The sequence below is a fragment of the Erithacus rubecula genome, assembly GCF_903797595.1.
Source record: "Erithacus rubecula genome assembly, chromosome: 11".
Taxonomy (NCBI): Eukaryota; Metazoa; Chordata; class Aves; order Passeriformes; family Muscicapidae; genus Erithacus; species Erithacus rubecula.
Genome location: NC_136663.1, coordinates 7,731,260 through 7,742,873, shown reverse-complemented (window position 1 = coordinate 7,742,873; position 11,614 = coordinate 7,731,260). Strand labels below are relative to the sequence as shown.

At 43.7% G+C, this 11,614-nt stretch overlaps 1 protein-coding gene across 1 annotated transcript; it reads left to right on the top strand.

Moving 5' to 3' along the window:
* Window positions 1-3,981: 3,981 nt before the first annotated feature.
* On the top strand, window positions 3,982-10,925 carry EIF4A2 (eukaryotic translation initiation factor 4A2). Its single transcript, XM_079315222.1, has 11 exons — window positions 3,982-4,094; window positions 4,932-4,977; window positions 5,073-5,205; window positions 5,463-5,602; window positions 6,731-6,899; window positions 7,082-7,191; window positions 7,302-7,445; window positions 7,832-7,969; window positions 8,257-8,346; window positions 8,587-8,666; window positions 10,113-10,925. The coding sequence occupies exons 1-11, from the start codon at window positions 4,066-4,068 to the stop codon at window positions 10,255-10,257; spliced, it is 1,224 nt and encodes a 407-aa protein (XP_079171348.1). The 5' UTR covers window positions 3,982-4,065; the 3' UTR covers window positions 10,258-10,925.
* Window positions 10,926-11,614: the final 689 nt, after the last annotated feature.

The following is an 11,614-nucleotide window of genomic DNA, read 5'->3' as shown; positions in this document are numbered from 1 at the left end:
ACCATAATGTGCACTTCAGATTACACTGAGGTACTACAGAATACAAAGCCAGCATTCTCAATCCATTAAAAACACTGTATCTTATAAATTCTTACTGTTCATCTTTTTTAGATTGCAATTTCAATGGAGCGATCAAAAATGCTTGTTAGCATTAATGACACCCTGACTGCATTTAAATAACAAGCATGGGACTCCAGGAATTTGGACTTTCTTCTTCCTCTGGAGGTTTTCCAGAACCTATCCACTCCTACATCTGAGGAAGTATGCTTTTGTTTAGGCAGGACCCTTTGGGACTGAGGAACTGAAAATATTATTTCTTGCTAACAACACCCTAACAAATCATCTTGATCCTTAACATGACCTACTGTGAGCAAACTCTGTCTGTTTACCATTACCTTCCTTGCCCTGCCAGTAATGGCAATCAAATAAAACACAGTCTGAACCCTGGCACCAGGCTTCAAAATGCAGGAAAAGAATTCTGGGATCTTGCAGGTTTCCTGTGAAGTACCTGACAGCTTCATGGCAAATTCAAATCATGCCATGAGATTATTAAAAGGAGATTTCTGAGATTTCCTAATGCCAACTGTACCACCGCCTTCACCAGAATATTGGTGAGCAGGGATTGCTCAACTGGAGCTCAGTTTCAGGAGGTGTCAGCTCCTACTGCTTTCTTTAGATACGTCATTCCTTACTTCAATCTGCATGAATAATCACTGGAAACCCAGCTGCTAAACCAGCTAGTCCATCTGTTAGCCCTGTTAATAAACATATTATTATGTTCACTCTCACTAAGGAGCTCATGATTCACTAGGATTGTCTTTTTGGGAAACATCTACAGAAGTATGTTAGGTGTACATATATATGTGGCTGTGGATCCTATCTTTAGCAGCACAGACATATTATTTAGTGTCTTCTTGGTATCCCTTCTGCCTGAAGATAACATGAACCTGATCCTTAGGGAGCAAGATTTCAGTTGAGGCTACTCTAAAAAGCTCAATCAGATTTAATGCCAGGGGATCACAAGAAATCCCAGTGTCATTACAAGATTTTTGTGACAAAATCTGACCTTTTGGTACCTCTCAGTTTGGTGCTTCCTGTTCAGAACACAAATAATTTCAGGCAGAGTATGGCTAGCACTGGCCCAAAAATACACAAAGTAGATATGAACACGTATGAAAAAGCTGTTTGCACTACTAACCAGAGATATTTCTCAAACATTTTACATTGGTTTTGAAAGATATAAAATGCAGGATTTTTTCTTTTAGTATGGTTAGGGTTCATTGCTAGTACAGGAAGCTTGGATACCTTGTTTCACAAAAAGAGAAGACTGATTATGTGTTTCCAACCATTTGCTTGAAGTTTATGAAACAAAATTTTTCCATCTTTTCATTTGGTGAAAAGAGTGGAGGATTTCCACTGGTGAAACATTAGGCTCCTTTTCTCATATACCTTTATGTGCAGCATCCATATGAATAAATGCCCTTCACATGGGAACTGATAATTTGTTTATTAAATCATCATTTCATTGTTCCAGTTATACAACACTTGAGGCAAATAGAGCATCTGCCAAGGGGCCACAGGACTGAGGAGTGTCACTGCATTAAAACAACCATGAACCAGAGCAAATAACATGACCAAATATTTTTATCAATTTCGGCCAAACTCTGACACAACCACATGACAGCAGATACCAGTATGCTCACAGGCTTTTCTTTATATTTAAGCATTAGATGAATCAGAAATGAACAAAATCCTCAGAGACAGGGATATTTCAAGCTCCTCAAAAAGGCAATCAGGAGCTTGAGGGGACCTGTTTGGCTCTGTAGTTGCCTAATGCCAAGAAATCTTGGCATTTAATCATGAGACCCTCCACTATTTTAGCCAGTAAATTACAGTATCAATTTTTTAAATTGTCCCTATTGATTGAAGACAATATTTCTTTACTTTCAAGGGTTTTTTGATTATTTTTTTAGTAGAATGAAGTTTGGCCAAGTGTTTTAAAAAGAGATTTACAGCAAGCTAGAGGAATGAGAAAATTTCTCCTTAAAGAAATGCAGGAAAGCCTTGTTACTGGAAAACTGTTGTCAAATCTGAACACTCAAAGTGATCTGAATAGCTGGGTAATCTGAAATGACACTGACTTCTTTATTGGAAAAGATAAAGTAGATACTTGTTTCTGAGATGCCATTTCAGGTCTATGAAGAATGATGGCTTACTTTCCTGAAATTCCCACATGTCTGGAAATCTTTTCCTCTCAGATTTGCAAATCTACTAAGACTTAAATGCAGTGCTTGAATGAAAATATTCCTCAAATCAAATTCAACAGCTTTCCTAATAAATATTCAAGATCCTCAACAAATATTCAGTAGCATTATTTCTCCATTTAGACTCAAATCACTTTTAATGCAGTGGGAAATGTAACGGTGCCTGCCCAAAACTGTGTTCACATTCTTTCTTCAGTCCATCCTATTTGTTTTTCACCCAGAGGTTAATAGTCCCTGCAAACTGGCATCACTCATTTAAAAGGCCTCTGGATATTGTTGTGTCTATTTGAATTGCAAACACAGGAAATATCCTCAATATTTTCCACCAGCAGAGGTGGACAGAAAGAAATTGAGAGCATTAGGATGGGCTGACAGTAGTGGAGCTGCATTTATATAATTTTGCTGGGATAGTGGTAGGTTGTACTATATCTGCAGCAAATGCTACCATAGGAAGATTTAAGGTATATACAGTCTGTGAGAGGTTCCCTTTATATATATTCTAGATGGTTCTAGACAATTTACAATATTCTAGACAAGGGTTGAATTTCTCAAGCACTGCCTCCATTTCTTCATATATAATCACTATGGAAACAGATCACAAAGTGATACACATCAACCAAACTAAGTTGGCACAAAATTATTGCTTATAATTGATATTACTTGCCTCCATGAAATACTGAGGAATAGATTATTGTGAAACCTTAGAAGAGCATTAAAATGATCGATTTTTTTTTTTCTACCACAGTTTGGAAGCGTTGGGCATGCTCATGCAATCGGTTTGCACAGTGTCAGTTACCTTAGTGCTTTATTTCGAACTGCACTAACCTTTAAATCATTCTTTTTTCGTGTACACCGCTGTACTGCGACCTGCAGCGCACCACAGCACCGTGATTTCGGCAGCACCCCGAGGAGCACCTAACCTGTCCCTGCAAACACTCCTGCACCCCTCGGGGGCCGATCCCCCCTCAGCGCCTCGGGACAAGCTGGGCTGTGCAGCCACGGGCCCGCCGGCCCGCGCTGGGCGTGGGCCCGGCCCGAGGAGCCCTCAGAGGCGCCTCCATCCGCCCCCCTCGCCTCGCCGGGAGCTCCCAGCGCTGCCCCCTCACGACCAACGCTGCCCCGGCTCCGGGAGCGCAGGGGGAGAGCTCGGGGTGTGTTTCGCCTGTCAGGGAGGAGGAGGCGGGAGCCATTTCTGTGTGGGGATGGGGCGGATGCGCGGTAACCGGCCCCCGCCCGAGGAAGCCTCATTCTCTCTCCTATCAGCCCCCGACTTCGGGGCTTTAAAGACAACCAACATGGTAGGGAAAAACGCGGCCACGAAAAGGGGCCGCTGTGTCGCCCCAGATGCTGCCGCAGGGCCGCTCGCTGTGCCCTCAGCCCGGCCAAGCCGGCGCCGCCATTGCCCCCTCCCGCCCCGCGCTGCAGCAGGGCCCGGACGGGAAACCCCGTGCACGCGGGGGGAAGGGGAGGCAGAGGGAGGAAGGAGTGGGGCGCTGTGACGCACTCTATGGTGCAATATCCTTCCGCGATCTGACAAAAAAAGTAGTTCCATGTTCCACGTAACCTCATAGACCCCAATGATTCATACAAAACCTCTGGATTAATTTTAAAAGTCGTGTGACGGGAATATCTTGGGATAGAGGGCTCAATCCGGAGGGATTCGTGCTTTTTTGCGTGCGGCATAAGGTGTATATCCATGCGCAGAGCAGAGCGCAACGAGTCCGGCAGCAGGGCGGGTATATAAGGCGGGCGCCGCGGAGGGCTTGCCTTTTCAGTTGAGGACTGAGCTGGTGGTCGGAACATGTCAGGGGGCTCCGCGGATTATAGCAGGTATGGTGGGGGCCTGGGCTCTTTCCTTCTTCGGGGGCTTCGTGGGTTATGTGGGGGCGGCCGGGGAGAGAGGATATAGTCGAGAGAGGTTGAGGGGTGGGAGCAGGAGCGCCCTGGGGGGAGGCAGGGAGCCGTAGTCAATCAGCCCTGCGCCCTGGCCCCTCCCGTTCTAGACGTTTCGGTCCCTGCGCTCCCCTTGCTCGCGGTTCACCAACGGTTTAGTTCTAGTCCTTGAGGCTTGATTTTCGTTACTGGCTTTCTTAGCAGTTCAGTCAACCCTGAAAAGGACTTTTTCGAATTTAATTCATATACAGCTGTGTTGTAGCTTAAATGTTTAAATGCCTTTCTGTGGATTATTTTTTTTTTTTCTTTACATTCTTTTATCCCTCGCTCCGTTGGCTCGCCCCGGGTGTTCGGGCCGCACTGAGGGCGAGACCATTATATTTTTTGCGGGGGGAGGGGGAGGCCCCCCCGGCGAGCGCCCGGCGCCGTCCGCCCGCAGCGCCCGGTTTGCGCAATCCCAGGGGTGGAGCTCTCGCGAGAGTTCCCCGGCGGGGCGGGGCGGGGGGATCCGCTGCAGCGCCGGGAGCGCGCCCGCCCCCCCCTTCGCGCGCCGCCGCGGGAGCGCGCTCTGGCTGCGCCCGTGCCCCGGGAGCTGAGCTGGGATTTTGTGGCACCCAGGCCACTGAGGAAGAGGGGTAGGAGCTTGTCCATTGGCAGAAGCTCAGAGCACCTGCTCGAATGATCTGTCACGGGTCCCAGCGCTTTTTAGCCGAGGTGTGAGCTCGTCTGCGTGCTGGTGCTCCTGTGCTAACAGCGTGTTCTCTTTCATGGCAGAGACCATGGCGGCCCAGAAGGAATGGAGCCCGATGGTGTCATCGAGGTGAGCACTTATGAGAATTTACTGACCTGAGAATTTAATCACTGGTTAACAGGGGTATTGGATTTATCATTTTTTTTATTCTTCCTTTATTACAGAGCAACTGGAATGAGATTGTTGACAATTTCGATGATATGAACTTAAAAGAGTCCCTTCTAAGGGGCATTTATGCTTATGGTTTTGAGAAGCCTTCAGCTATTCAGCAGAGAGCTATTATTCCATGCATCAAAGGTATGCAGTAGATGGATTGTTATCAACATCAGATAATTATTAAAACACTGTAAAATGCATATGTTGTTTTGTTAGTGTGCAGTAGTAACTAATTTTAATCTTCATTGAACAAGTGATATGATGGTACACCATCTTTCGGGACTGACCTGAAATGGAGACAAGTCCTTAGTACTGATCACTTACTTCAAGGGGAATTAAGTAAAACTAATATGATTGACCCGTGTGGGAGCAGTAAATGTGTATCCTACTTTTTTTAGGGTATGATGTGATTGCTCAAGCTCAGTCAGGTACTGGCAAGACAGCCACATTTGCTATTTCCATCCTGCAGCAGTTGGAGATTGATCTCAAGGAGTCCCAGGCACTAGTATTGGCCCCTACCAGAGAACTGGCTCAACAGGTATTGATAGTGTAGTTTAAAAAAACCAACAAACTTCGTGTGTTGCATAGCTTTCAGGTTTCACAACTGTGAGACAACATTACCAGGCTTCTTAAGGGACTGCAATTAATATCCATTCAGAACCCTTTTTGTATGGAGTAATGGGGGGATACAAACTGACTTCTGTCCCACAAGTTCTCTGCCTCCTTGAAGAGCTGAGTTGATGCACATAGAGGCTGTGCTGGGGCAGGGATGTAGGAGGCAGCTGCTCTGCTGTGTGTAAAGTGGAGGGAGCATATTCAGCAGAAAAACATGAATTACTAAAGCACAGTGTTCTGAGTGGGAAAAAAAAATACTTGTTTGGAAGCTATTTAAATTTAGATGCAGTTGTGCAACATGAAAACTGCAGTGCACGTTTGGTTACTTAAATAGTTTTGTATCTTTGTTGTTTTCCTGACAACATAATTGCATGTCTTTCACCTTCAAGGCTTGGTATTCTGTTACATTTAAGTGGGTGTGTGGTAGTAACTTCAAAAACACTTAAATTTTTAGGATCTGTTATCAGAAATGTGGGGTCTTAAAAAGTGCTACAGTAAACCAACTCTAAAGTAGAAAACTTACTGGCATTTTCAACTAGACTATACTGAAATGCCAGTGCTGTGACAATTCTTCAAGGTAAAGCTAAACATACTAAATCAGACAAAAAAAAAAATGCAATAAGGGCCTTTGATCAGAATGTTATGCCTTTGTTCTACTCTAAAGCTGCTGAGACTTGTTTTGAAACATGGCTTATAGTGATGCCCTTGGAGCATATTCACAGAAGTGTGTCCAGCTGCCTAAACAGCTGAGAGCTTGAGCTCACTTCTGGTGGCCTTGCTCTCTCAGCTTAGTAATTGTCTCATGGCAGTCACTCAATCAGCAAATTAAACCAGTAAGAACAGAAATGTAACTTTATTGTTCCTCTGTCTACTGGTGTCTAGCTAGCAATTTAAATTATGTGAAGTTAGGAAAGTCTTTTTAGCAACTCACTGTTCCAAGAGCTCCACAGTCCTAATTTGGTGTCTTGGCTTCCAAAGTCCATAAAAGCCAGTGATAATGAGGCTTAAGCTTTATTGTCCTACAAACTGCTAATGGAAAGTTCTATTTTAGATTCAGAAGGTAATCCTGGCCCTTGGAGACTACATGGGAGCAACATGCCACGCTTGTATCGGGGGTACAAATGTGCGCAATGAAATGCAGAAACTCCAGGCTGAGGCTCCACACATCGTGGTGGGAACTCCAGGGCGTGTGTTTGACATGTTAAACAGGCGCTATCTTTGTAAGTATTCATCTCACTCTGCACTTGCTAATACATTTCCAACAAAAGCCTCATACCCACTAAGAGCTTCAGTGTATTTGTTGTCACTGTAGAGAGTTGTGCTGGAAAGCTTAGTAGAGAAGCATGATATTTATAAAGGATTGTGTTTCTGAAACTTCATGAGATGTTTCTTTTTCCAATAGCACCAAAATGGATCAAAATGTTTGTTCTGGATGAAGCTGATGAAATGTTGAGCCGTGGATTTAAGGATCAAATTTATGAGATCTTTCAAAAACTAAGCACAAACATCCAGGTATAAAAGCTTTTCTATGTGGTAAAGTGACGCATGCAGATTTGGTTTTAGTGTGGCTGAGAATTGAATTGTACAAATGAAAATTGCTAACATAGAGTAATGTATTTTAGGTTGTGTTGCTGTCAGCTACAATGCCAATGGATGTGTTGGAAGTGACCAAAAAGTTCATGAGAGATCCCATCCGTATTTTGGTGAAGAAGGAAGAACTGACTCTGGAGGGTATCAAGCAGTTCTACATTAATGTTGAGAGAGAGGTTGGTATTGGTTATGCTTGCTCTGGCAGGAGGAGTTAGGTCCTGTTACCTTCTTGTTAAAGCACTGTGCTAAAATTGTGGAAACCAAAGCTCAGCTTTAGTTTCTGCAATAATGCTAGTAGAGTAAATGCAAGAAGAAGAAAAACTATGCACTAGATCGAAAAGGACTAGGGTGGACCTCTTTCTTAATGTCCAGTGTCCTGTGTCTGAAGATTTGGTGCAACAATTGATACAAAAACTTGACTTAATTTCCAAGTTATACTGGATTTAATTGTGTGTAGAGCATGCTTAATCAATTGTTGTATTTGAGTTCTGTTCCTAGTTTGAAGTTTGTGTTGTATACTGTCTGTCATGATGCATTTCCTGATGATCCTTGTTGTGTTCAGGAATGGAAGCTGGATACTCTCTGTGATCTGTATGAGACACTGACCATTACACAGGCTGTTATTTTCCTGAATACAAGGAGAAAAGTAGACTGGCTTACAGAGAAAATGCATGCCAGGGACTTCACAGTCTCAGCTCTGGTAAGAATTGCCACTTCTCATCACTTCTGAAATGCTGTGTATTTACTAGACAAGAAATGGTGATGAGGAGATATCATTGAAAAGCAGGAAAGTTATAATATAGCTGTGCAGTGCTGTATTATCGTTCCCCCTGCTAAAAGTAAAATGTTGCCTTTCTATCCCTACCTGCTTGGTTCCCACAGCAGGTAGGGACGCTGGGTTTCATACATGCCTTTGTTCTTTAAGGGATATTCTGGTCTGGAGCACTGGAACTGTACTAATTACAACTTTTTGTTTAACTCCTCCAGCATGGTGACATGGACCAGAAGGAACGGGATGTTATCATGAGAGAGTTCAGGTCGGGGTCCAGCCGTGTCCTGATCACTACTGACTTGCTGGTGAGCACTGTCTTCCATTGCACATGTTCCTGTTACAGTCTTGTCCCAAAAGCTTCATAATTAAGTGATGGTTTTTGTAACCTGAACTGTTGAAAGCTTTTTGGAACAGCAAAGACCATGCTCCACTGTGGACTACACAGTTGTAGTTCATAACTAATTATGTGGTTGACAAAAGCCTGTGATAGATAAATTTGAAAGTAGCCCTTGACTTTGCATTAAAAACTCATTGTTGCTTTGCAGGCTCGTGGCATTGATGTGCAGCAAGTGTCCCTGGTTATCAATTACGACCTGCCGACCAATCGTGAGAATTACATTCACAGGTCAGTTGGCTCTGCCCCCCAGTCAGTCCCTGTGCTGTGCTGGATGTGGGCACTGGCACACACCCTCCTCACCAAACCAGAGGTGTTAGCATCCATGCATAAACTTCTCAGAGCTAGCAGGGAATAAAACCACTTGTGGATTGGCTTTAAAAAAGCCCTGCCTTTAACAGCAGTGGCTCTGAAATGAGGGAGGAGCAGAGCTTTTGAACACTTAAAAGCAGTGGGAAAACTTAGATATGTAACAGGTTCAGTTGGTGACTGATGAACCTTGGAGTTGTGGGGAAAATGTCAGCAACTGAACTGCCTTTTGTTATGTAGGCTGTGATGTTTAAGTGTGGCACCATTACTGGTGCAGCATCTTGACAGCAGGGGGGTCACCCTCATCTGAGTTCTTGCTGATCAGGAGTTGTTGCTGCTCAGACAAGACAGACATTATTTACTTCTAGCTTGTAGGGCTCCCTTTGCTTGTGGAGGTTCAGTTGTGTCCATGTTGTTTGTGCCATGTTTGCTCTTGGTGGCTCCTTAGTGGGATTCTTCTGTGGTGTGTGTCTTCTGGTAGCAATTTGAGTTTGTTTCCCTAGGTTTAGTTAACTGCTTTTAGTGACTGTCCCTAAATTAAGTAAACTGTGCTTTGTTACTTGATGTAAAAAAATACAGGAGTCCATAGCAGCAGTTGATGACACAAGATGGTGCTCAGAAACGACGTTGGCGTAATTTAGGACGTGGATTCGTAAGCGGCACAGTTTGAATAAAGAGCGAGTTGGTATTTATTTATTTATTTTGTCATAATTATCCCCTAAGTTTTGTGAGCCCTTTCTGTGTATGTAGCTCTTGCTGGCAAGGTGCTCTATTGTGCAGTCTGTAGGAAGGTGGAGCTCACGGTGGGTGTAACTAAACCGCATGCACTGATGTGTCAGTGATGGATGTGGGCTTAAACAAAAATTTTGAAAATTTTCTAAAGAAAACAAACGCTAAGTTTTCCCACTGGAAACAGTTAGGTTGAATTAAAATTCTGAAATTAAGCGTGCTGCTGTTTTCATGTTATTGGATGAAATTGGATTAACTTGGTAAAAGTCCTGTTGTTAAAACAGTGGTGTGTGCTCTGTGCTTGGGAGTGGATGCATGAAGGGGTGGGTGCACAGTTGAACAGAGGGGAGAGAGGACCCAGGACTTCAGAACACAGCACCAAGCATTAAATGAAGATCTTACTTTGCAGCCAAAGAGTAACTGTGTGTGCCCTGCTGCCTGCCACGGAATGGACCTGCTGTACTGCTGCACCAGCTGCTGGTTTTTCCTGACCAGATGTGACTGGGGTGCCAGCTGGCCCTCTTAAGGCAGCGTAGACTGGCCAGTGGCAGATAAGAGCAGCAGTCAATGGATCTTGCAGACATGTAAAGCAGATGGGCAGGGTTAACTTGGGTGTAAATGTGTTTTCTTTTTGTGCAGAATTGGCCGGGGTGGCCGTTTTGGCAGAAAAGGCGTGGCTATCAATTTTGTCACTGAAGAGGACAAGAGGATCCTGCGAGACATTGAGACTTTCTACAATACTACAGTGGAGGAGATGCCGATGAATGTGGCTGATCTCATTTAGTCCCCGGAATGAGGTGGTTGTGAATCCAGTGCTCGCTGTTGCTGAATAGGCGATTCACAACGCGCATTGTGCTTCTTTCTTCGGGGATATATTGAATCTTGTCTCAATGCTCATTACGGATCAGAAATACAGATTTTTGATAAGAGAAGCGACTTTCTGTCGTGAGCTCTTGTGGGGAAAGCCATTGGCTTTGTCCACTTTAGGGTTAGACTGTTGGGGTTGGGTGGAAAGTCATGGGGTCTGTAAATTTTTTCTTTATTAGAAATTTATTTCCTAGTTCCATAGAAGTGGTTGTATTAGATGTTCTTTATCATTTAATAATTTACTTATGGACTAAAAGATATAAGTGCTGTATAAAGTCAGCCAATTATGTTAAACTAGCCTACCTTCCTTTATTGTATGTACTTACACCTCAGATTAAATTGGAAAGGCCTTTCAAAATCTCTAAACTTTTATAAGAGCATTAAAATGCATTTTTGTTTCATATGTATTTATTCAATAAAGTATTTAATTAGTGGTAAGTGTGATCTGGACCCTGTTGCTAAGCCCCAGCAAGCAAGCAATCATACTATTGTCTTAGTTAGGGTTAAACCCAGTAAAATTTGCCATATTGCACATGTCTTAATGAAGTTTGAATGTTCAATAAAATACTTCTATATTCACTTAAATTGTTAAATAGTTGCTTCTTGGGTTGAGGGGACGGTGACAGCACCTGCTCTGTCAGGGTGGGAGCTGAAGGTGGCAACTGCTGCAGTCTTGAGCTTTTGTCCCCACAGCTCCTGTATTAATTGCAGGAGTGGTTCTGGACTCTGGAACAGGGTGAACTTCAAGTGCCAGTGTGGCTCTGGGCTGCTACACCTGTGTCCTTAACACTGAAACACCCTTTCATCAGAGTAGAAAATGGCTCACTTAATAAATGGTGCTGGCTTGAAGAAAAAGCTCTGCACTGCATCATTTATGCTCTAATGCCTGTCCAAGGGTATACTGTTTTTCCCCTAAGCTGTTCTGGAAGGAAGGACAGACAGGTGGCCAAAAGAGCATCTCTGAAAGGGTATGTCCCAAAGAGGCTCATCCAGGTCACAGCTTTAAAATGGCTTCTGAACAAGAACAGAGTGAGATGACAGGAAATCTTAGTACACAGCTTCAGAACACGACCTACCCTTTGCTGAGCATTTCTTCTTTGAGAGCTTGAATGAAATAGAAGTTGGAATATATTTACTGGTAAAGTGATTTTTGCCATGTTTGACCCTGAAGGATCAGATACAAGATGGTGGAGGCAGGGGCTGTGCTCTATAGGAATGTGATTATTTTGCCAAGTCTGTATATATTCCAAGCCAATCTAAGCTATGAGGAGTAA

Bases quoted from the DNA above. Each gene is read 5' to 3' on its own strand.
- EIF4A2 (XM_079315222.1), top strand. From the start codon at position 4,066: ATGTCAGGGGGCTCCGCGGATTATAGCAG. The intron at 5,603-6,730 runs GTATTGATAGTG...GTTCTATTTTAG, and splicing joins CCAGAGAACTGGCTCAACAG to ATTCAGAAGGTAATCCTGGC. The intron at 8,667-10,112 runs GTCAGTTGGCTC...CTTTTTGTGCAG, and splicing joins CGTGAGAATTACATTCACAG to AATTGGCCGGGGTGGCCGTT.